At 44.9% G+C, this 26715-nt stretch overlaps 1 protein-coding gene across 3 annotated transcripts in view; it reads right to left on the bottom strand.

Moving 5' to 3' along the window:
- Nucleotides 1-26715, bottom strand: part of LOC126293302 (uncharacterized) — a 237659-nt gene that overhangs the window by 163088 nt on the left and 47856 nt on the right. For 2 of the 3 annotated variants that reach the window (XM_049986433.1, XM_049986434.1), the window contains exon 1: nt 14093-14202. The exons of the other annotated variant lie outside the window; for it this stretch is intronic. In XM_049986433.1, coding sequence (XP_049842390.1) covers nt 14093-14169 — 77 coding nt within the window. In that variant the 5' untranslated portion in view covers nt 14170-14202. Of the gene's footprint in view, nt 1-14092; nt 14203-26715 lie in introns of those variants that run through there. 3 annotated transcript variants of the gene reach the window in all.

Here is a 26715-nt window from a genome sequence, read left to right as displayed (position 1 = left end):
TAAGAGCCGGCCGGTGTGGCAGAGTGGTTCTGGGCGCTTCAGTCTGGAACCGCGGGGCCGCTATGGTCGCAGGTTCGAATCCTGCCTCGGGGAATGATGTTTGTGATGTCCTTAGGTTAATTAGGTTTAAGTAGTTCTAAGTCTAGGTGACTGACCACCTCAGATGTTAAGTCCCATAATGCTCAGAGACATTTGAACCATTTTAACCACGTAAGAAATGAGTAAATAAGACAAAGGACACACACCCATTACAGTATTACGGATAAAATAGAACAGAGACAGCTTACAGACTGCTAGGATGGTATGGGCATATCAGAAGGATGGATAAGGACAGGTGGCCCAAGAGAATGGTTTCATGGCAAACTCGAAGTGATGGGGAGACGAGGAATGGAAGAGCAAGAAGGGCGAGACCGAGGCATTTGGCGACGGAGATGCTGGGTGCGGCGACAGCTGTGGGGAACCGCAACGAGAGACAGACAGACAGAGAGAGAGAGAGAGAGAGAGAGAGAGAATGTTTGTGGGACACGTCGTGCGATGAGTATAGCAACATAGATGCAAGAAATGAAGCACTATTCTCGTTTATTTAACGCATCGATATTAGTTTCTTGAGGCACAAAGACAGAATAAAAGTTCATCGACCCTCTCTATATCTCCTTGAAGGTTTTATTTCCCGTACTTATCGGCAATGGAATCTAAAAAGCGAAATATCGACATCCAAGGACGTCAGTTCATAAAACATATCTGCTTCATTGTTATCAAGATTAAAGAAGTCCGCCCTACATCCAAACCAATCTGCTAGGATTTGCGCCACCACCATGTGTAGTCTTTTTTCAAATTTGAAATGAGTTTCTTAAACTGGTATATAAGGACAGTAATAAAGTTTACATGAATGCATCTTGTTTTATTCATTTTGCTTTACTACGATGTATTTCTTTAGTCAACTATCATTGAAAATGCAGGTTTCACTTTAGTTAATAATTGTGCAGATACTACAGCACTGAATTTGAGGCCCTGACAGTTGCTAGAAAGCGTAATGTAGCCGACAGCCTCTCGCATGCCTGTATTCTGTTTCGTTAAGTTTTGATGATGATCGACAGCTTCGAAATCCATGATTCATCCATTCTTAGTTACGAAAATTGTCGACTTCCAGCTTCTTAAGTAGAAGAACATGGGTGAATTTCCTTCCTTGCATTAGCCACTTCTTTGCTCACAGCATTCTCTCGGATTTGTTTTTCTTTTATTTCATCTAAAAAAGCCCAGCCAAATCTCCGTTTTTCTTTCTGTTCCCGTCTAAAACCGAGCGTGATGTCGACGAACATAAACTCAATGAACCAATCACAACAACGGGACGGCGCTGTAATCGCTGAGTGCAGTCGGTCGGAACGTGTGTAGGCCGAAATGAAATTGGTCGGTCGGTCGGTTGGTTTGTTGGTTGGTGGGTCGGTCTGTCTGTCTCTGTCTGTCGGTCGGTCGGCCGGCCGGCCTGTACATTTTAGTTTAAAGGGGCTGACGAAAGCCTGCTACAGAATGTTTTGTGTTAGAAGTTGACATGACAGTGGCGCGATTGGGCCGCTGGTGTAGCTGCAATTCGTGGTACTTTCCAGTACCTTGGAGATGGAGCTGACAGCAAGAAGGTAGTCTGCAGAAAAATAGCACGAGTTAGATCGTTGCACACAGGCAGAAGTATGCATGTTTACAAACTGTCCTCAAATGTGGAAATCATATCGTGACTGTGGCTCTTGTAAGTGTCAATTAAAACCTAACTTACAAATATTTTTAAGCAGGTTAAGTGTTACACCAATCCCGTAGTTTTAACTTCTTATCAAGTCAGCGTGTGAAAATATAAATAAAGTGCGAAAGTAAAAATATAAATCAATTTCCAGATTCGGCCATGTAAGAAATGAGGAATAAGAGAGAGGACACAGACTCATTATAGAATTACAGATAAAATAGGACCGCTATGATGGTTTGGACATGTCAGAAGAATAGCTGAAAACAGATGACCCAAGAGAAAAGTTTCATTAAAACCTCCTGGAAATCGTGGCTAAGTGGTATCCGAGAAGTGATGTGGAGAAGAGGAATGAAAGAGAATCAGGAATAATGGTCAGATCGAGGCACTTGTCGACAGAGATGCGGGAATGAGTGGCGGCTGTAGGACCTTTCCAGCTAGTACAACTACTTTCGCAGAACATTCCAAAAATGAAAAACACACTCTGCCCGCCTTCTTTACTTCATATGGGAATTTTGCGTACAGTTGACAGGGAGTGTAAAATGAAAACCTCTTGCCTTAATTCTAAGGACTTGCTGAATGATGAGCTCACACCGAACAACAGACTGCTTTGTACATAATACCTTTTAAACGGCGTCAGTTAGCTTGTTCCATGTCGAACTATTGTTGTAATAGGTAACACACACAAGGAACTGACTTGTGCACGTAAAAGTACAAAATCGACAGATGTGAAGTTAATTTCTGGAGTACCCCAAAGTAGTATGATAGCACCGTTTTGTTTTCAATGTATATAAATGATCTAGCAGAAAGCTCTTTAAGATTGTTCACAGATGATGCGGTTGGCTAAAACAAAGTAACAACTTAAGAGCACAAAATCGATTTGCAGAACGACCTGCAGAGTATTGATGAGTGGTGCAGGCTCTGGCAGTTGGCCCTGAGCGTAAATAAAGTAACATATTGTGCTCACATGGGATCCGCTACTTTACAACTACATTACTGACGAACAGTTGCTGGAAACAGAATCTACCGTAAAATATGTAGGATTAAATATCCAGAGCGACTTTGAGTGGAATGACCACATGAAACAAATACTAGGAAAATCAGATAACATAAGGAAGAATGTTAAGGAAATGTAACTCATCCATGAAGGAAGTGGCTTATAAGGCGATTCTTGAGTGTTGTTAATCAATATGGGACCCTTACCACGTAGGACTGATAGAAGAGATAAAGAAGATCCAACGGAGAGCGACGCCTTCCGTTGCGTGATCGTTTATTCCGTGTAAAAGCCTGCGGCTTTTTGCATCTTGGAGGGGGTTTACCATCGAAACTCCGAGAGATTACATTCTGGGAAGAGTTGTACAACATATTACTTCTTCCCACATACGCCTCGCGTAGTGATAACTACGAGAAAATTCGAGAAATGAGAGCCAATTCGGAGGCTTAGCGACTCTAATTCTTCCCGCGCGTCATTCGTGAGTGGAAGAGAGATCATTTAGTGGAACGAGAAATACGCTCCACCACACACCACTAGGTGGCTTGGGGGGCATGATGTAGATAGCTCATACATACAATTTTTATACTTTACTGCTCGTTGGGCATTCAATCCAATGTTTGACTTTTTTAGGCTTATTTTAAACGTTTTATACGTTTTACAAGGTTCAGCAGATGCTTGCGCTCGTACTTTGTATATAGGCGTATTCAATTCACTTCAAGTAATCGCTTAGTTGGTCGCTATTAATCGTATATACGATGGAATACAGAGAAGTAATGCCTCCGAATTTTTATGTGAAAACTCTTGAAGCTTTTTAAATAAAACAAACGTTATTAACATTCTACATCTTTATTCTTTCTCGACATAATCAAACCGGTGACGAAAACATTTCTCCCAACGGGAGGATAGTTCGTTGATACCGTGACTTTGTTGACGGAACCACAACCTCACCTCTCGTTGCAGTGCTTCATCAATGTAAAAGTGAAGCCCTCGAAGGTGTACTTTAAATTCTGGAAACAGACAAAAATCGGATGGGGCCAAGTCAGGACTGTAAGGAGGATCATCGGTGACAGTGATAGTTGCAGTATGTGTGTGTGTGTGTGTGTGTGTGTGTGGTCTGGTCTGGCATTGCACGGTGCAGGAGAGGGTGCGTCACGTATGGACGGCTCGCTGTTTCTCACGCAGCGACACAGTTGCGTTACGCACCGCCGTGCTGCACGATGCAAGCCTGAGCCCTCTAGTGGCTGATGACTGCAAGTATGTAGGCGTGAAGGATAAAGATTCAGAATGTTAATAACGTTTGTTTCATTTAAAAAGCTTTAAGAGTTTTCACATAAAAAAGAATCGGAGGCATTGCTTTTCAGCGCTTTCCCATATCGTGTGTTGTTTACGGTACGACGGTCTGTCGGTTCCCACACATCCCATATACATTCCAAGACAAAAAATAAAAATAATCACGACGCACTACGAAGGAATTATCCGAATGGGACGGGAATCAGTAGATATGATGCACATGTCCAGGCAAACAAATGATTACAATTTCAGAAAAATTGGATTATTTATTCAAGAGAACAACTCTATCAATCATTGCCAAGCCGAATAACTGCTTGCATAAGAGCCAGAGGTGGACTTTGCTTTGACTTGCTCATTTGTCAAGTTTGTGCCCTTGAATAGATAATCCAATTTTTCTGAAATTGTATCTTTGTCTGTACATGTACACCACATCTACCAATTTTAGTCCCATTCTGATAATTCCTCCGTGATGCGACTTTTTTTGTCGTAGATTGTCTTACGTACTTTTTTGGGATGTCAAGCTATTCATTGTTTCTTTAACGAAACTATCTGGTTTTACTGATTCTCGTCTGTCGTCAGTTTGTTTTAACAAACGTGTTATAGTTCTTTGTTGCCCAGCCATTATCCATTTATTTTTAACAAACATTTTATATTTCTTACTGAATCATTGAAGAACGCCGGCCGCGGTGGTCTCGCGGTTCTAGGCGCGCAGTCCGGAACCGTGCGACTGCTACGGTCGCAGGTTCGGATCCTGCCTCGGGCATGGATGTGTGTGATGTCCTTAGGTTATTTAGGTTTAAGTAGCTCTAAGTTCTAGGGGACTGATGACCACAGCAGTTGAGTCCCATAGTGCTCAGAGCCATTGAAGAACGCTGTTATTATCCTATCCTTATTTGACGTCAAGTAACCTATGATTTAAGCCTGTATCAAACTTACGGAGATGGCAGATTTGCCTGTTGAAATCCGAAAGTTACTTTTACGAAAAATTTGTGTGCTGGTGACGACTGACTCTTATTTAGGTGAAAAGAATACGCACACAGTTTCTGAACAACATCCATGAATAAAAACATAATCTAGGACCTTTCACAGACGATGACTACAAATGACTGGTGCGAACGCTCCTAGAATACTGTCGCTCCGTAACCAGAATCAAGTCTATATCCGAAAGCTGCGTCTCAGGCGCTGAAAGAAAATTCATTTGCAACACTTACGCACAGACAGAACGGATCTGGCTCGTGGACGGAGAATGCTGCTATTTATAAAAACGTTCCGTATTCCAGAATATAGACGTTACAAAAATAACAAATTTCGATGCCCTTCTAGAAGTTACATGTATTAATGTATTTGCGAATAGTTTGCAGTTCTAATGGTCGTTTCTCGCAGTGTCATATTGAAGCCTCTCGATTCTTGCGTAAATCTTCTTTCAAATTACTTCGTTGCATGCCCCCCTCCACTCAATCTTTCCATTCTGCACAGCGCCTTCCTCTTTTTCTCTAGTACGGAGATGTCCAACATTGAACTTTTTAGGCCGTCGTTCATCGTCTAATTTCATCACATTTGCATACCGTTTAAATCGCCGTTTCTCCACAACTTCGGTGATGCACGTGGGAGTTTTCATTCGCTACCTGATTTGTTTATCGGGATCCACTCTAATCTACAAATTTTACAACTTCCTCTATAAATTCCCATTTGCACGGCTTCGAGTATGCTTGTATCTCAGTATTATTGATTCACGTAACTTCCTTTGCGTTTTTAATTTTATCTGAGCAAAGGACGGAATGCAGCTTACTGATTGCTTCTTTAGCTTGTGTTGTCCTCTGACTCATTTCTTGTTTACTGGAACCCTGATCTCAGATTATAACTCCCAGATATTTATACCTTTAAAACTTAAAGTAAACCAGTTACCTGCGTCCGTCACTGTTTTCATTTCATACCGTGACACGTTTACACTGTCACCTTCATGTGGGACAATGCTATTATGTTACATTTTTGCTAGCTGGATGGAGCCACTTATTTGTTGTGCTTTCATTTTGCTACAAGAACCTGTACCAAGCACTTGTTGACGTAATACGACACTAAGATTATAAATTTTAAACGGTGACAAGAGTTGCTTACATTCCGTTCCGGTGCACAGGACCTTGTGGTGTGCCATAAAAGTACATTTTAACTTATTTTTTCTCACAGAACACGAACCGTAACAGTCCAAGATGGACAACATAAGGTTATTTACGCTTTTGATTTGGCTCAACAGTATTTCCATATGTAATAATGTCATGATGATCACTTCTTATACAGAGATATTTTGTTTTAGACGAATTTGTTGTTAGTCCGGCCTTACGGTGTGTGTCTACAATTTTCTTCGTCATGTACTCGATATCAAAGACATTCGCTGGCAATGTAACTTGATCAGTTCACGCTGAACGTGAATAAATGTAACACACTTTGATTCCGTGAGGAACTGTTGTGCTTAGCGACCGTAGAGCCCTTCTTTAAAGGTAACATGTTGCGCGTGCATAAGGAAAGAAATGCACTACTGCGAAATGTAAAACCACGATCAGTTATGGAAAACGAAGACAAAAAGCGAACGCAGTTTTCACAGAGGTAATGCTTTGATACGAAAAACATAAGAAGGTACTTCCAACCAGACGGGGGAAGCATTTTGGCTGTTGCGTGACGCAGAAACAACAGCCGATTCCCAGCTGTCGCGTGTCACCTGTTGGGGAGGGGGGGGGGGGGGAGGAAGGAGACGGGTGTGGGTTAGTGTTTTCTAAGGAGGGCCTCCGATCTGGTTTGTTCTGCACGGCAGGTGGCCGCATCTCAGCTAGGTAGGCAGACTGCTAGGCTGTTGCAACTGGAAATATTTAACAGACCAACCAACAGCTGCTGCCATACAACCTGGGTAAACCTTCCGCAAACAATTGTACCATCTTGGGCACTGGACGAATTGTTAGTTTAGCGTTGGGACTCGGTGCGGCAGACTAGAAATGTGCGACCTGCAGCAGGAGCGGTGGCAACGGGAAAATTGATGGCGACTGTCTCACTACCGACGACTGTTTCTTTGTAGTTCTTGTGACAGTTTTCGGATCTCTGCGCCGCAGACGAGTCTGCTCGGCAAACCAGCTTACGGTGTGTGGCGGTGAGCACCTCGTGTGCCACTCTCACTTCCCCGCTTTTTTTATTGCAGCAAAATTATTGTTCGACTCTTGTAGGGACGTGCGGTCTGGCAGCTTTAAAAGCAAACCACACAGTGAAGCAGAACGCGTCTGCCGTAGCGTCTGCCACTGGAACTGGTCGGTCGTGTCTGTGACGCCTTCGCGCTTACTAACCGAACTTGCAACGATACGTGCTACTGTTCTTTGTACCTTCTCTATCTCCTCCATAAGACTAACCTGATATAGATCCCACCCTAACAAGAAGTATTCAAGTGTCGGTGAACGAGTGTTTTCTGGGGTAGCTCCTTTGTTGATGGTCTACGTTTCCTTTCAGTGACCCTCTGTCTGGCATCTGCCTTTACTGCAATTAGTTTTTTGTGGTCGTTGCGCTTTAAATGGCTCCATACACATACGACTAGATATTTTCTGGACTGCACTGCTTCCACTGATCGTTATGCAGTCCTGTAAGCATAGAATAACGGATCTTCCTGCCTAATTACGCACAACCCGCTACATTCGTTTATGTTGGCAGTCAATCGCCCCTCCCTGCAGCAAGTGTCGATACTCTGCAGGTCTTCCAGTATTTTCTTGCGTTGCGACTTCTGTGTACAACAGCACCATCGCCGGAAAGCAGCTGATGAAGTTATCAAGAGGGCCGTTTATGTGTGTTACGTAACACACCCGAAGTTATTTTTGTGTCTAGTCTTTTCTCCGTACAGAATTACATGCTGTGTTCTGCTTGTCAAAAATTCTTCAACAGCATCACACAGCTGCTATAATATTCCGCAGCCTGGATTTTGTTCATGAGGCAGCAATGCGGAACTATTCCTCGGTGCCTAAGTTCCTACCGTTTTTCCACAATAAACACAAGAGATACACGAAACAGGGACTCTAGACTTTACTAGTTACAGCAACCGACCAACGCTGGGTAGCTTCTCGATGCCGATACTGTACTAATCACACGGTATTCAGGCGGAGAACTAGTCGAACCATGATCGGAATGAAGTTCCTTCACGTTTGTTCGGTAGAGGGCGGAAGAGGTGACAGTCTGAGGGCGCAAGATCAGATGAATGAATGTGGTGGGTGCGGAATGGCTTCCCAAACCAACTCCCGTGCAGTGTTTTCTGACAGTTACCACAATGGATGGAGTAGCGTCACTTGACGCAGTCTTCCTGCTGGATGTTCTCCGACTGCGTCTGCAGGGTGTCTCAGCTGTCGGCAGTAAATGTCAGCACTGATGGTTACACCCCGGGGAAGCAAATTGTAGGCAATTCGTACTACACCAGATGCGTGACATTATCTTTTGCGGATGCGCGCAGGTTTTTGTAGGGGGAGTTGCTGCTTTGTTTCAGCTCAGCCATTCTTTTCTTTTCCTCGTCAGCAGTTACGATACAGCATAGAAACGGCCGGTGTTGTTCACGATCCACTTGACGACTAGCAAGCAGAGATGCAAATATGGCCACCCGCTGATTTTGTTAATTTCGACTTAGAACATGCGAGCCGGCCGTTGTGGCCGAGCGGTTCTAGGCGCTTCAGTCTCGAACCGCGCGACCGCTACGGTCGCAGGTTCGAATCCTGCTTCGGACATTGATGTGTGTGATGTCCTTAGGTTAGTTAGGTTTAAGTAGTCCTAAGTTCTAGGGGACTGGTGACCTCAGATGTTGAGTCCCGTAGTGCTCAGAGCCATTTGAACCATTTTAGAACATGCGATACCTATAAACTCGATTTTCGAACCTACACGCAAATCTCGCCCGATGGTGAAATGACCACAGTTAATGGCATTTGCCAGTTTCCGAGTACACCGACATGGATCATTGTGGGTTGATACCTTTAGACTGTCTCCATCAAACCTCGAAGGTCTTCCTGAATGCGATGAGTCAATTACGTTAAAACCATCCTCCTTAACACGAGAAGACTATTTCCTTGCCGTGCTCTGTCTAATGGCATTTGTGTTGCCTCCGCTGCTGTCACCCCTCTATTGAAGTTAAACACAAGAATATGTCGGAAATGCTGCGATTTCTCCACTTGGCACTAGTTTTTCTAGCGTCAGCAGCTCCACTCACTATCTCCAAATGACGGATGACAAATAGCGACAGTGAACTACAAATAAATGATAATCGACAAACAAACCCATAGAAACCAGAATACGAACAGGCAAAACCAAAGCGCTGCCAACTTGTGCACCAACCCAGTGCACGGAACGCCTCACGGGAGTCGATGATGACGCCACGTTGCTGGGCGCCGTGCCGGCCCCTGCTTCTCCCTGCGCCCCGTGGAGGAACACAGCGAGCTCGGTTTCACACACGGTCGTCGTTTCCGCAACCCATGGCGGTTCCTGTAGAGGAGCGTTTCGGTCGCCAGAAATGTCACAATACTCGAGCAAAAAACATGTTGCAAACTTCTACATCATACCGACGTCAGAGGTATCGGCCTGTAGTTGTGTGGGTCTTTTCGACGACCTTCCTCGGAAACTTGGATGACCTGCCCTTTCGTCTGTTTGTAGTGCTCTGTAGTCGGTGACCAGTATCCCGCCTTTAATAGTGGTCTGTTGTACAGTTACCACTCCAGGGCAGATAATGCAAAGAGACCAACGGGAGGAGAAAGAAGAAAAAGATAAAGGAAAACAAAACGGATAAGTGAGAGTAGGACCCGCGCACCGAGGGTTCCGCACAGACTGTACTCTGTACACACAGACACTTCAAACGTCCCAGCTATCGACCATCTCAAAGATTATTGCCTCTTAACGATATTTATAATATCTAGATATCGGTCCTGGGAATTCCAAGACTTTCGAGAATGACCAAAAAATTATTTTTCCCATGTGATATGATTAGAAATTAACAATTTAGGAGTTTCGCTATACTTGTAGTGTTAAACTATTCCTATTGCCAAATTCCATGATTCTAGAACAACGGGGAGTACTTCACAGGTTTTGAGGAGTCAGTTTAAGAGTATAAAAATATTTGATATTAATGGCCGGATCTTTTGGTTGCATTCACTTACAAGCTTAAATATTAAACAACGTGAAGGGACTATACGCATAACTATATTACACAAATTTTAACACGATACGTATATACCTTCCGGAGGGTCATAAGAGGAGGACAGATACACAGATAGACACACCGTCCGATAGCAAATGACCAAAAAAGTTTTTTCTTGTGGTATAGTTTCACATTCTTTTTCTTTTGGTTGTATTCTGGAACCTTGCCTGTTCGCTAATCTGATGATTCGAGGTCTACTGGAGGTGCCCTATAGGTTTTACAATTTTGGTAAACATTTTTGGAAACTGATCAATAGAGTATTATATTTTAACTTAAGTTCAGTCTTGATCGCAACACTTATGTCTCAATGACATAGGTGACCGGTTTCGGTTATATTTATATAACCATCTTCAGACCCATGGCTTCCTTGGAGGATGGTAGGCGGAGCTCTCCTCAGCTCTCCTCATCTATTATTGAGACATAAGTGTTGTGATCAAGACTGAAATTAAGTTAAAATGTAATACGCTATTGATCAGTAGCAGCTGGGGAGAGCTCCACCTACCGTCCTCCAAGGAAGCCATGGTTCTGAAGATGGTTATACAAATATAACCGAAACCGGTCACCTATGTCATTGAGACATAAGTGTTGAGATCAAGACTGAACTTATCCTATACGTTTTGATGAGAGAGTTTGACGGTGACATAAATTTGAACTTCTTAAGTGCGTTTTTAACAGTCGGACAGAGAGACAGGTGGACAACATAAAATGATGCTATAAGGGCTCCGTTTTTACCGATTGATGTACTGGACCCTAAACGGGGAAGTAGAAGAAGGCACTGTTTGTTTGTCTTGCAGACGCAAGTTTCATTCTAAACCACGCATTTCGAAAGACGGCTAAATGGGTACTCGCGCAGCGTGAATGAGACAGCAGCTAAAGCCGGGCCTCTGCCTCCGCAACCTACATCTGTCGACGAAAAACACGACAAAGGTTTCCACACCAGCCGCCTTTCGTTTTATTCTTCAATTTTTCTATTCCATTACCGGTTTCGAATCGGCTAGCCATTCAGCATCATCATGATCGCCACCATTTAAGACTGATTATGCCTTTCAGTGTTCCGTCTGGAGCATAGCCCCCCCTTATAAAATTCCTCCATGATCCCCTATTCAGTGCTAACATTGGTGCCTCTTCTGATGTTAAACCTATTACTTCAAAATCATTCTTAACCGAATCCAGGTACCTTCTCCTTGGTCTGCCCCGACTCCTCCTACCCTCTACTGCTGAACCCATGAGTCTCTTGGGTAACCTTGCTTCTTCCATGCGTGTAACATGACCCCACCATCTAAGCCTGTTCGCCCTGACTGCTACATCTATAGAGTTCGTTCCCAGTTTTTCTTTGATTTCCTCACTGTGGACACCCTCCTGCCATCATCCTATCTATTTCCATATCCGTAGCCTCAACTTTGTTGATAAGGTAACCTGAATCCACCCAGCTTTCGCTCCCATACAACAAAGTTGGTCGAAAGATTGAACGGTGCACACATAACTTAGTCTCGGTACTGACTTCCTTCTTGCAGAAAAGAGTAGATCGTAGCTGAGCGCTCACTGCATTACCTTTGCTACACCTCGCTTCCAGTTCTTTCACCTATGTTCCCATCCTGTGACAATATGCATCCTAAGTACTTGAAACCGTCCATCTGTTCTAACTTTGTTACTCCTATTCGGCACTCAATCCGTTTATATCTCTTTCCCACTGACGTTACTTTTATTTTGGAGATGTTAATCTTCATACTATAGTTCCTACATTTCTGATCTAGCTCTGAAATATTACTTTGCAAACATTCAATCGAATCTGCCATCACAACTAAGTCATCTTCATATGCGAGACCGCTTATTTTGTGTTCACATATCTTAATCTCACCCAGCCAGTCTATTGTTTTCAACATATGATCCATAAATAATATGAACAACAGTGGAGACAGGTTGCAGCCTTGTCTTGCCCCTGAAACTGCTCTGAACTCGTACTCAATTTACCGTCAACTCTAACTGCTGCCTGACTATCTATGTAAAGACCTTTAATTGCTTGCAAAAGTTTGCCTCCTAATCCATAATCTCGTAGAACAGACAATAACTTCCCCCTAGGATCCCGGTCATATGCTTTTTCAAGATCTATAAAGCATAGATACAATTCCCTGTTCCACTCGTAACACTTCTCCATTATTTGCTGTAAGCTAAAGATCTGGTCCTGATGCATTCAGAATAGTGGAAAAGAAGAAAAAAATACGTACCACGTGATGACGAATCGCTAGGCGATTCGAAAGCGGTACCGGAGAATACTCTACTGGCCATTAAGAGTGCTACACCAAGAAGAAATGCAGATGATAAACGGTATTCATTGGACAAATATATTATACTAGAACTGACATGTCAGTACATTTTCACGCAATTTGGGTGCATAGATCCTGGGAAATCAGTACCCAGAACAAATACCTCTGACGATAATAACGGCCTTGATATGCCTGGCCATTGAGTGAAACAGAGCTTGGAAAGCGTGTACATGTACAGCTGCCCATGCAGCTTCAACATGATACCACAGTTCAAGAGTAGTGACTGGCGTATTGTAACGAGCCAGTTTCTCGGCCACCATTGACGAGATGTTTTCAACTGGTCAGAGATCTGGAGAACGTGCTGGCCAGGGCAGCAGTCGAACATTTTCTGTATCCAGAAAGGGCCGTACAGGACCTGCAACATGTTGTGCATTATCCTGCTGAAATGTAGGGTTTCGCAGGGATCGAATGAAGGGTAGAGCCACGGGTCGTAACACATCTGAAATGTAACGTCCACTCTTGAAAGTGCCGTCAATGCGAACAAGAGGTGACCGAGAGGTGTAACCAATGGCACCCCATACCATCACACCGGGTGATACGCCATTATGACGATTACGAATGCACGCTCTCAATGTGCGTTCACCACGATTTCGCCAAACACGGATGCGACAATGATAATGCTGTAAATAGAACCTGGATTCATCCCAGAAAATGACGTTTTGCCATTCGTGCACCCAGGTTCGTCGTTGAGTACAACATCGCAGGCGCCCCTGCCTGTGATGCAGCGTCAAGGGTAACCGCAGCCGTGGTCTCCGAGCTGATAGTCCGTGCTGCTGCAAACGTCGTCGAACTGTTCGTGCAGATGGTTGTTGTCTTGCAAACATCCCCATCTGTTGACTCAGGGATCCAGACATGACTGCACGATCCCTTACAGCCATGCGGATAAGATGCCTATCATCTCGACTGCTAGTGATACGAGGCCGTTGGGATCCAGCACGGCGTTCCGTATCACCTTGCCGAACCCACCGATTCCATATTCTGCTAATAGTGATTGGACCTCGACCAAGGCGAGCAGCAATGTCGCGATACGGTAAACCGCAATCGCGATAGGCTACAATCCGACCTTTATCAAAGTCGGAAACGTGATGGTATGCATTTCTCTCCTTACACGAGGCATCACAACAACGTTTCACCAGGCAACGCCGTCAAGTGCTGTTTGTGTATGAGAAATCGGTTGGAAACGTTCCTCATGTCAGCACGTTGTAGGTGTCACCACCGGCGCTAACCTTGTATGAATGTTCTGAAATGCTAATCATTTGTATATCACAGCATCTTGTTCCTGTCGGTTAAGTTTCGCGTCTGTAGCACTTCATCTTCGTGGTGTAGCAGTTTTAATGGCCAGTAGTGTAAAAATTGAAGAACAGAACGAAAGGCGACTGGTTGCAGTACTTCGCACGAAGCTTTACTCGCGACAGTCGCAGTGTTCCACACGGCTACGGACAAAAATGCGCCGTGTGAAGGCAGGCAGTCGACGCGACGGCGTGTCGTTTCCGTAGCCGGCCTGGCGGCCGCCGCTGTCCCTAGGGGAAGGACAGAGCTGCGAGAAGAGCCTTGTGTACCTGCGCGCCTTGCCGACGTCTGCGTCGTCGTGTCCGTGCGCGGCCGCGCAGTGGCACCTGGTGAGCGCCTGCACCATGGCCCCGCCACACACCACGGCAGCTGCCGCGCCTCACCACGAACTGCGCGCCACGGCGGCTCCACGGCCCGCCGCAGGCCCCCTCCCCCCCTCCACCCCCCCACCACTCGGCTCCCCCCTTCTCCCCTCCCTCCAGCCAGGAATACTCGCCACGCCACGCCACGACACGACACGGGACACTACACGGCCTCCCCAGCGTGACTCACACCGGCCCCGCAGCTCGTCTCGTCACCGAAAATTAAAAGACATCCGCCCGCCCACCCAGCGGTGGCAGTAGCTCGAGGCGGCAGCGTACTGGGGCCAGTTAACGACATCCAAAGTAAAGTTCCCCTGTTCTAGCATGAGCCGACAAACTACCAGGTCCCAATTTAAATTCTCTATTCGTTGTTCTTTCGGCGCTCTTTCATCTCCTCCCTACGTTTATTCTTCCTGTCTCCTGTCTACCTATAATGGGGCTTTTTCTCAAACGATCATGGAGCACTGTAGTTGGCGATACAGCCACAAATCAATCTTATACTACCTCATCCACAGGGTGAAAAGTGTATAAACCGAAAACTCTGGGAGGTTGTAGGGGACATCAAAGCAAATATTTTCCCCTAATGTCATTTTTTCCTACGAGGAGTATTTAAACCGGTAGGGCAAGATTTCTCTGGTCGCAAATTAATTAAACAAACAAACACTTTTCCATTTTTTTATGACCACAGACAACACATCAACACAACCCAATTTCAGTTACATTAGATTTTCAAAAATGCCTCCATTGACACGTAAACAAAGGTTACCCCGTCGGATCATGTTCTGTCTGACACGGGCAACAACCCCAGCAGTATCCTAAATTGTTCCTGCTGCTGATACTATCCGGGCAACCAGATCCTCTTCTGATGCAACAGGACTTGCGTAAACAAGGTCGAGCATCTCTCCCCACACAAAAAAGTCCGGAGGGGACATATCTGGGGATCGAGCAGGCCACGGTACAGGACCACCTCTGCCAATCCACGTTTCTGGGAACCGTCGGTCCAGGAATCGACGAACACGGCGACTGAAATGTGCCGGCGTCCCGTCCTGTTGCGACCACATGCGTTGTTTTCTAGGGAGCGGGAAGTCTTCCAGCAATTCTGGCAATGCTCTGGCCAGAAAATTGTAATAGTACCTGCCATTTAATGGCCTAGGTAGCAGATCGGCCCAATTAAACTCCGACTCACACATTAACGAAGAACCGCACTGATAGAAGGATCCCGCTCCACATGCTGCAAGACAGCTTCCTCAAATTGCAGCGTTCTTGCACTGTGACGGCGTCCCTGCCCAGGTAATCTGCTAAATGACCCGGTCACACGCAGACGTTGTTACACGGCAGCAAAGGTCGTATGATGAGGGATACGGCGATTAGGATATTGTTGTTGATAAACCATCTGTGCAGCTCGTCTGTTGTGCTGTGCTGCGTAGTACGCACCAACCATATCAGTCTACTCAATCCAGGTGTATCTCTCCATTAGTAAATAGAGACAATGCACTACTACATTGGTGGACAGCAGTTGCCTATAACTGAAGAGCGTAATACCCCCTCTAACAACTGGCGAGCGTAATACGGCCTCAACCGGTTTAAATAATCCTCGTAGGAAAAATGACTTTTTTTTTTTCGTCGGTCTACTGACTGGTTTGATGCGGGATGCCACGAATTCCTGTCCTGTGCTAACCTCTTCATCTCAGAGTAGCACTTGCAACCTACGTCCTCAATTATTTGCTTGACGTATTCCAATCTCTGTCTTCCTCTACAGTTTTGCCCTCTACAGCTCCCTCTAGTACCATGGAAGTCATTCCCTCATGTCTTAGCAGATGTCCTATCATCCTGTCCCTTCTCCTTATCAGTGTTTTCCACATATTCCTTTCCTCTCCTATTCTGCGTAGAACCTCCTCATTCCATACCTTATCAGTCCACCTAATTTTCAACATTCGTCTATAGCACCACATCTCAAATGCTTCGATTCTCTTCTGTTCCGGTTTTCCCACAGTCCATGTTTCACTACCATAGAATGCTGTACTCCACACGTACATCCTCAGAAATTTCTTCCTCAAATTAAGGCCGGTATTTGATATTAGTATACTTCTCTTGGCCAGAAATGCCTTTTTTGCCATAGCGAGTCTGCTTTTGATGTCCTCCTTGCTCCGTCCGTCATTGGTTATTTTACTGCCTAGGTAGCAGAATTCCTTAACTTCATTGACTTCGTCACCATCAATCCTGATGTTAAGTTTCTCGCTGTTCTCATTTCTACTACTTCTCATTACCTTACTCTTTCTCCGATTTACTCTCAAACCATACTGTGTACTCATTACACTGTTCATTCCGTTCAGCAGATCATTTAATTCTTCTTCACTTTCACGCAGGATAGCAATGTCATCAGCGAATCGTATCATTGATATCCTTTCACCTTGTATTTTAATTCCACTCCTGAACCTTTCTTTTATTTCCATCATTGCTTCATCGATGTACAGATTGAAGAGTAGGGGCGAAAGGCTACAGCCTTGTCTTACTCCCTTCTTAATAAGAGCACTTCGTTCTTGATCATCCACTCTTATTATTCCCTCTTGGTTTTTGTACATATTGTATATGACCCGTCTCTCCCTATAGCTTACCCCTACTTTTTTCATAATCTTGAACAGCTTGCACCATTTTATATTGTCGAACGCTTTTTCCAGGTCGACAAATCCTATGAACGTGTCTTGATTTTTCTTTAGCCTTACTTCCATTATTAGCCGTAGCGTCAGAATTGCCTCTCTCGTGCCTTTACTTTTCCTAAAGCCAAACTGGTCGTCACCTAGCGCATTCTCAATTTTCTTTTCCATTCTTCTGTATATTATTCTTGTAAGCAGCTTCGATGCATGAGCTCTTAAGCTGATTGTGCGATAATTGTCGCACTTGTCAGCTCTTGACGTCTTCGGAATTGTGTGGATGATGCTTTTCCGAAAGTCATATGCTATGTTGACAGACTCATATATTCTACACACCAACGTGAATAGTCGTTTTGTTGCCACTTCCCCTAATGATTTTAGAAATTCTGATGGAATGTTATCTATCCCTTCTGCCTTATTTGACCGTAAGTCCTACAAAGCTCTTTTAAATTCCGATTCTAATACTGGATCCCCTATCTCTTCTAAATCGACTCCTGTTCCTTCTTCTATCACATCAGACAAATCTTCACCCTCATAGAGGCTTTCAATGTATTCTTTCCACATATCTGCTCTTTCCTCTGCATTTAACAGTGGAATTCCCGTTGCACTCTTAATGTTACCACCGTTGCTTTTAATGTCTCCAAATGTTGTTTTGACTTTCCTGTATGCTGAGTCTGTCTTTCCGACAATCATATCTTTTTCGATGTCTTCACATTTTTCCTGCAGCCATTTCGTCTTAGCTTCCCTGCACTTCCTATTTATTTCATTCCTCAGCGACTTGTATTTCTGTATTCCTGATTTTCCCGGAACATGTTTGTACTTCCTCCTTTCATCAATCAACTGAAGTATTTCTTCTGTTACCCATGGTTTCTTCGCAGCTACCTTCTTTGTACCTATGTTTTCCTTCCCAACTTCTGTGATGGCCCTTTTTAGACGTCCATTCCTCTTCAACTGTGTTGCCTACTGCGCTATTCCTTATTGCTGTATCTATAGCGTTAGAGAACTTCAAAGGTATCTCGTCATTCTTTAGAACTTCCGTATCCCACTTCTTTCCTGACTAATGTCTTGAACTTCAGCCTACTCTTCATCACTACTATATTGTGATCTGAGTCTATATCTGCTCCTGGGTACGCCTTACAATCCAGTATCTGATACTGGGTCTACAATCCAGAATGAGGCTGACTTCTTATGCCGGAAGTCTTCGGCCGCCAATGCTGATTATTTATCAAAATTTAGGCAGTGGCGGGTATCGAACCGAACCGAAGACGTTTTTATTATGAATCAAAGACGCTACCCCTAGACCACGGATACATTATGGGGAAATATTTGTTTTGTTGTCCCCTACAACCTCCCAGAGTTTGTCGGTTTAAATACTTTTCACCCTTTATACCTATTACCGGCATGCATCCTATGTTCCGAAACGCCGGGCAAAAAAATGGGGTTTTCAAGTGCTCATACCTCGCGTTCTGCTGGTGATCAAAAGGCAGGGTCAAGTCTTTTCGATGGCCGTTGGGCTAGGGACCATTTTTGTACCCAACTGGACGATAGTCTTAGCGTCACTGTCGTGCAGTACAGGGTCAAAGTACGAATATTACACGCTCACTCCTGAATAGGCAAACGAATCAAATCGGTTGGTTCTTTTTACATTTGATGCGGTCTACGGTCGGCCTCATGGAACCTGTGGAGACACCATTAGTTCCTGGGCGGTTCCTCGGTAAACCGCAAAAAGAGGGATTTAATTGTTACATTTTTGCGTCAGCAGCGGACCGAAACACAGCGGAGGATTCCAAGCTGGCTATGCGCATCAACTGACCCAAAGTCTTACGATATATTACTAACATCTCAATCACCAATATACTCGAAAATTTTATTGATATCTTTATTCGTTTCCACGATACAGAGGTTCACTGTCACCATACTTGTACAGGTAAAATCCCGTACGATACGACCTCTAAATCATAAAGGACTGCAGCAAACTGCTCAGATTTTAACTGTATATTATCTAGCCATTTGTGTAGAAGAGCCGTCTCCCATATTCCAAAAATCTTTAATCGCTATCGATAAATACCCGCCGGCCGAAGTGGCCGAGCGGTTCTAGGCGCTACAGTCTCGGCCCGCGCGACCGCTACGGTCGCAGGTTCGAATCCTGCCTCGGGCATGGATGTAGGTGATGTCCTTAGGTTAGTTAGGTTTAAGTAGTTCTAAGTTCTAGGAGACTGATGACCATAGATGTTAAGTCCCATAGTGCTCAGAGCCATTTGAACCGTTGTTGTGTTGTATAAAGAGTGAAAGAGACAGTGGCGCTGTGATAGGGGGGTGGGGGGGTGGGGGGACGACGACACACACACACACACACACACACACACACACACACACACACACACACACACACACACAGTGGCAACGTAACATGGCTGACAGCGACGGAACAATGCTGCGGAAAGAGTGAAGCGCTATAACTGTCTTTTGAACTCAGTAATATAAGGCGAATATTTGATTTCTGATTAAATATTTGTTCAGAACATGACCTTCCCTTCACAAAACCAACTTCATATTATCATGATCTATGGTTATTACTTATTATTATTATTATTATTTATTTATTTTTGTTAGCGCCGGCCGCTGTGACCGTGCGGTTCTAGGCGCCACAGTCTGGAACGGCGCTGCTGCTACGGTCGCAGGTTCGAATCCTGCCTCGGGCATAGATGTGTGTGATGTCCTTAGGTTAGTTAGGTTTAAGTAGTTGTAAGTCTAGGGGACTCATGACCTCAGATGTGCTTAGAGCCATTTGAACCATTTTTTATTATTAACGATTAAGCCCACCAGGACTACCCAAATTGAGTAGAGGTGGGCTCTAGCTTCCATATTTCTTTCGTTCTCCTTCTGTCGGCTGCCTTTCTCTCTTTACACCACACAGTCCCAGTGTTCTTCTTTGCATTTTCATCTTGGTCAACTTCCCATTCGTGAATTTTGGACTTAAGGTTCTGCGATTTGGGACATCGTCTGGTGTAATTCCTGTCAATTTCAGCTCGGTTTTGATATCTCCAAACAATTTGATCGTGTTCGTTTTGGCTTCACTTATGTTTTAAAATAATTCGACTGCTCGTTTTGTAAGAGTCTGTAGCTTATCGCCATGGATATTTGTCTATTGTTTGATTTCCTGATTTACTCTCTGTCAGTACTGTTCGTCTACAAGCTTTGGGCGTAGAATTTCTCTTACGATTTCACGTACATTTTTCTCAATTTTTTCAGTGTCTCCTTTCCTGTTCAAAAATACTACATTTGATTCATATAGGTGATTTGGTTTGATTATTGTATTGTACTGTCTTAGCTGTGTGGGCTTGGACACCCATTTCTCGTTGTAGAAGCTGTGGCTAACTCGGTATGCAGTTTCCATCTGTTGACATCTACTTTCTTTTCCTTTTGTTTCGATTCCATCTTCCTTTTACCGATATATTTAAATTGCAGAACTCGTTTAATTTCGTCATAATTATTTCGTCTCCATGATGTTTGGTGCTTGTTTGTTGCGTGTCACGTATTCTCCCCCCTCAAGAGATACTTCGAGGCTGAATTTTTCTGCAGCTTCTTTCAAGAGTTCAGTCTGACTACGGACTGACGAAATGTCGCGAGTTGATATTGCTAAATCGTTGACAAAAGCTAGGCAATCTGTAAATAAGTTGCCTATGCTTAAAATTATTGGTTTGTCAGTTTTGAGGATTTATTTCTTTTTGCGCCATTCTTGTATCACTTTCTCAAGCACACTATAATGTCAACAGCCCATCTTCTTGGCTCATTCGCGCTTTGATTTCGAAAGGCTCTGACAGTGTCCGCATAAATTTAACCTGGGTCTTTGTCGCAGTCGGAGCCTGTTTTTTGTTTTTGTTTTTTTTTAAAAAATTGTATTTCTATGTTAATCTCTTGTACCTAAAATCTGTTTCAGTGTGCCTACGCAAGACAATGCACTCTTGTCATCATGTATATTCCATTCGTCATCTATTAACAGATATCAGTCATTTATTCGTCACTTAACATGCTTGCAAACGAGATCCAATTATGGAACCTACTGCCTAGGACCAGTGGAAATGTGTATACACACGTCGCCCATGCTGTACATTGCTTTTACACATTGGGACTCCACAGTCAGTCCCCGCTCCATCTGTTTCATAACAACAGTGATGTATCATAAAGTGCTGCCGTAGTTCGGTAGGCACTCCCAGTTGAAATCCCTCTTTAATAATTCTACGAGGGGCGATCAGTAAATGATGCAACTCTACTCTTTTTCTCGGCCCATTTCGTTTGAAGAAAATGCGGAATTTGTTGTGGTACATTGTGGAATATTTACGCTTCAGACCCCAATAGTTTCATGAAGTTTCGACTGACGGCAGTGCTATACATACCCTGCAAAATGGTGTTTCTAACTAAGATGCGTTCCTAGCAGAGAGCTGTCATCGAGTTTCTTTTGGCGGGAAACCGCAGCATCACAGATATTCGTAGGCGCTTGCAGAACGTCTGCAGAGACCTGGCAGTGAAGAAAAGTGCGGTCAGTCGCTGGCCGAGGCGTCTGTCATCGTGGCAGCAAAGCCGCGCAAATCTGTCCGGCCCGCCGCACGCAGCTCTGACTCCTGCAGTGTTGGGACGTGCGGACACTCTCATTCGACGTGACTGATGACAGATACCTCGCTGCTCAACTGGACGTGTCTGTTGGTAGCGCTGAAACACTCGTCCACCACTTGGGGTCCTCAAAGGTGTGTGCCCGCCCGCCGTATTCCTCGCCGCCTAATGTAACACCACAAAGGGGAACGAAGGACCAGCTGCGCCGAATTGCTTGTCCTCTACGAGGTTGAGAGTTACAATTTTTCGTCGAACATCCTCACAGTCGATGAAATGTGTGTTCATCACGTCGAACCGAAACAGAGAGCAACTCATGGAGTGGCGTGACACCAACTCTCCTCAGGCAGTAAAGTCATGGTGAACTCTGAAGGGGTGGTTCTGGTACACGGATCAGCTGTGAAGTGTGTTGTGCTACTCTCAAGAAACTGCATTCGTCGCCAAAATGCTAACGAACATCTCCTTCTCTATGAAACCGTCACCCACCAAGGCAACAGAGCATCCTTTTCTTAGGAGACGAGGCCTGTCAGTGCAGGAGCTGGCTCCATCTTCAGCACTGGCGATCGTGTGTGGTCAGTCTCAATCACTGAAAAACAGCCAACACTGCGGGACGTTCCGCCTGTGGCCCCTCAGTGTACAGACTCACGTTAGGCGCTGGCGCCTGTAACTTCGACGCTCTGTAGCGTCGTTAGATGACGTTTCTGGAACAGGTTCCTAGCCTCTGATTCGTTCCTCAAGACACACTCTACAACCGCTCGAAGTTTGTCGCACCATTCTTTAGACAGACTGTTCTCCTCCACTCCATTAGCGAGTGAAACAGGAAAGCACTCACAGTGCTGTGACTTACGCAGAATATAGATGTGGCTGCACAGCACGCCTGTCCTGCCGACCATCTGGATGTCGGACGTTAGCGACCATGTTCACCCCCACCCCCACCCCCACCTGTAAGGGACAGACTGACAAGAGTGAGTTAATATTGCACTATCGTTCAGGTGTAAGTTATGTTTAAAGCTTCAGGTCTCTGGCTCATCGAGAAGTTAGTTTAAAGTCAATTGCAAAATTTTTACCGAACAGACAGGCAACGTAAAAAAACGGGGTAAAAAAATGGGTCAGCTGCGAGTAGTTCCATTGCTCTGAGGGTTCCGTACAAACTTAACTGGTTATGTAAGACCGCCCAACCATTCAGGGACTAGAGAATCTCGACCATTTCTGCCTGTTATCGACACTGATATTGATCCCAGCAATTCCAAGACATCATACAACGTTTTAGTTTTAAGTCTGAAGTCTGGTGCCAAATGACAACATAAAACTTTTCCATGTGATATAATTACAAATTAACACTTTTCTGATTCTTTACCTTTACTTGTACTTTCAAATCTTTTTTCTCGCCAAATTTCATGACTACGTCAAGAGGGAGTACCCCATGGGTTTTAATGAGTGAGTTTGCTACTGTCATAACTTGTGACAAAAACGGCCGTATCTTCTGATTGTTTTCACTTAGAAGCTTAAAATTTTTGCACCACCAAAGTACGATAGACCTTAGTACGTAACAAAAATGTCAACTTGATGTGTGTACCCGTTCCTGATAAAAAGTCTGATAACAAATGACAAAAAAGTTTTTTCGCGTGATATAATTAGAAATTAACGATTTCGGATTTTTTCCTTTACTTGTACTGTGAAACCTTTCTTCCCGCCAAATTTCATGGCTAAATACCAAGGGGAAGTAACCGAAAAGTTTCGATGATTGAGTCTGCGAATATCAAAATATGTGCCATAAATGGCAATATGTTTTGACTACACTGACGGGGAAGTTTCACTTCTTACATCGCCAAGGGTCAGTAGATCTTAATATCTGAGATAAATTTCATCTTGATAGGCATGCTCGTTCGTGAGAAAAGAGGTTTTGAACAGTCGCACAGACAGACAACGAAGTGATCCTATAAAAGTTTAGTTATTACCAGTTGAGGCACGGAGACATAAAAAGAAACTGTGCCCTGCGGCTGTGAACTGGCAGTGTTCGCGCAGTCAGTGTCTGTCGTAAGGAAACTCGTGGTAGGCGCCACGTTGGTTGGCGGAAACCCGCAGTTTGGCGAGTACGCAGTTCACGGAACGCAGTACAGCAGGCAGTGGCGGCGCTTTGGCAGCAAACGTCAGCCGGCAGCTGGCGAGGACAACACGACAAGTGCCACAGTGCGATTCCCCAGAAACTTCGCTCACTCGAACAAGCGTCTCGGCTTCACCGAAGATACTCGACCATTTCTCAAAAAAGATCGTCGAAGTTCTCGAGGCGATGCCCAGGTATTTAACGTGCCTCTTATGGGGCGATATCCTCAGACGAAATGGTGACACAACGGTCAGTGTTGCGGCTTCTTAATTTTGCGTTCCGTGTTCGAAACCCGGTTATGTTTTTATTTATTTTATTTTTATTGTTTTCATTTATGTACCCCTGTCCGTAGAAGGTTACAACGCGTACGTTTCTAATCAATTAGGGAATACAAGGAAATTATAACAATTGTAAAATTACAACTGCATTTCACAATAAGTATCATACACTTATTATATAATATACGTTCGTATGCTATGTTGCGAGGCCGCAATACTCTTAAATTCTCATATTCTGATATTACATTCTTGTATCAATACTTATTGATTCTTATATTTTCTCTTCTTTTCATTCTTCAGGAAGATTTGGTGCATTCCTTTGTGTGATACCTACCGTGAAAACATTCGCAACACGGATATTCAAAATACCATGAGCGTGGTAGGAAGACAGGTCCGCCACTGTACCATATTTTCGTATGAATCTCCCTCGGGAGAGGAACGTTGTAAACACAGGTGAAGCTTTCGCGGCAAACAGATCATTTTTCCTGACGCTTGAGAGGAATTACACTACTGGCCATTAAAATTGCTACACCACGAAGAAATGCAGATGATAAACGGGTATTCATTGGACAAATATATTATACTAGAACTGACATGTGATTACATTTTCAAGCAGTTTGGGTGCATAGATCCTGAGAAATCAGTACCCAGAACAACCACCTCTGGTCGTAATAACGGACTTGATACGCCTGGCCATTGAGTCAAACAGAGCTTCGATGGCGTGCACAGGTACAGCTGCCCATGCAGCTTCAACACGATATCACAGTTCAAGAGTAGTGACTGGCGTATTCTGACGAGCCAGTTGCTCGGCCACCATTGGCCAGACATTTTCAATTGGTGGGAGATCCGGAGAATGTGCTGGCCAGGGCAGCAGTCGAACATTTTCTGTATCCAGAAAGGCCCGTACAGGACCTGCAACATGCGGTCGTGCATTATCCTGCTCGGTTTCGCAGGGATTGAATGAAGAGTAGAGCTACGGGTCGTAACACATCTTAAATGTAACGTCCACTGTTCAAAGTGTCGTCAATGCGAACAAGAGGTGACCGAGACGTGTAAGCAATGGCACCCCATACCATCACGCTGGGTGATACGCCAGTATGGCGATGACGAATACACGCTTCCAATGTGCGTTCACCGCGATGTCGTCAAACACGGATGTAACCATCACGATGCTGTAAACAGAACATGGAGTCATCCGAAAAAATGACGTTTTGCCATTCGTGCACCAGGTTCGTCGTCGAGTACACCATCGCAAGCGTTCCTGTCTGTGATGCAGCGTCAAGGGTAACCGCAGCCACGGTCTCCGAGCTGATAGTCCATGCTGCTGCAAACGTCGTCGAACTGTTCGTGCAGATGGTTGTTGTCTTGCAAACTTCCCCATCCGTTGATTCAGGGATCGAGCTGTGGCTGCACGATCCGTTACAGCCATGCGGATAAGATGCCTGTCATCTCGACTGCTAGTGATACGAGGCCGTCGGGATCCAGCACGGCGTTCCGTATTACCCTCCTGAACCCACCGATTCCATAATCTGCTAACAGTCATTGGATCTCGACCAACGCGCGCAGCAATGTCGCGATACGATAAACCGCAATGGCGATAGGCTACGATCCGATATTTATCAAAGTCGGAGACGTGATGGTACGCATTTCTCCTCCTTACACGAGGCATCGCAACAACATTTCACCAGGCAACGCAGGTCAACTGCTGTTTGTGTATGAGAAATTGGTTGGAAACTTACCTCATGTCAGCACGTTGTAGGTGTCGCCACCGGCGCCAACCTTGTGTGAATACCCTGAAAAGCTAATCATTTGCATATCACCGCATCTTCTTCCTGTCGGTTAAATTTCGCGTTTGTAGCACTTCATCTTCGTGGTGTAGCAATTTTAATGGCCAGTAGTGTACACCGAAAACATTTTGAAATAATTTTCTGTTTTTTTTCTTTTATTATTGATTCATCTGACATACAATTAGTAGACGGATATGGACAACGTTATATAAATATACTCTGGAAGACATTCACGTAGTAATCTTCGACAGACATGAGTAGGTAGATCAAAAACGAAGACAGAAGTAATAACCGGGTGCAATGTTCAAAAGCCGAAACGCTAAAAATGACTGTGCCACCACTTCAGCTATGGACATGACACGGCAAAAGGTACGGTACCTGGAGATCACCTCGGAAACTCTGACCGACGTTTTCTCAGAAAGGATCGAGGATCTGAGATTAACACGCGAGGCTTGGTCACTTATTTTGGCTCCTCTTGCACTGAGCGAACTTTCTGAGAAATCGGGTTATGGCACTTGCCGTGTTCTCCTCGTGAGTCGCGCGTCCGATATAGAGCGCCAGCAGCAGACGGCGAGCGGAATCGGCTCTTCTGCCGAAAAGTCCGCGGCTGTTCCGGCGTGGGGCGAGCTGAGATGTGGCAGGCGGACGCGCAGGCTGGCGCAGCTCCCGGAAGTGTGTCTCTGTAATGCGTCCGTGTGCGTGTTTCTCGGTCTCCAGCAGCGCGCCGTGTATTCCCAGAGAGTGTGTGGCGAGGCTATTTGCGTTCCTGCCGGCCTCTCCCAGGGCGGGAAGCGACGACGCCGCGTAGACGCCCCCTCCCCCCCCCCCCTCCACCTCCCCCTCGCGCCAGCGTCGTGGAACAGCGCTCCCGTCGCCGGTCGGGTCCCGGAGACGGCGAAAGCCCGCAGGCAGCTGTGTGGGCGGTGCGCGGTGCGCGGGGCGAGTGTTCACTACGGGACGTCTGGGTTGCTGGATACGTTCGCAGCGTTTTTCCACAAGCTTAACAAACACATCGCACACACACAACAGACAATTTAGCTATCAATAACATATTCATATACTGTATATATGAGAGGCTAGATTAAGAAAAGGCAAACCTATG

Source organism: Schistocerca gregaria, chromosome 10 (assembly GCF_023897955.1).
Source record: "Schistocerca gregaria isolate iqSchGreg1 chromosome 10, iqSchGreg1.2, whole genome shotgun sequence".
Classification (NCBI taxonomy): Eukaryota; Metazoa; Arthropoda; class Insecta; order Orthoptera; family Acrididae; genus Schistocerca; species Schistocerca gregaria.
The sequence above is the reverse complement of the archived record's forward strand: the minus strand, read 5'-3'. Positions and strand labels throughout refer to the sequence as shown.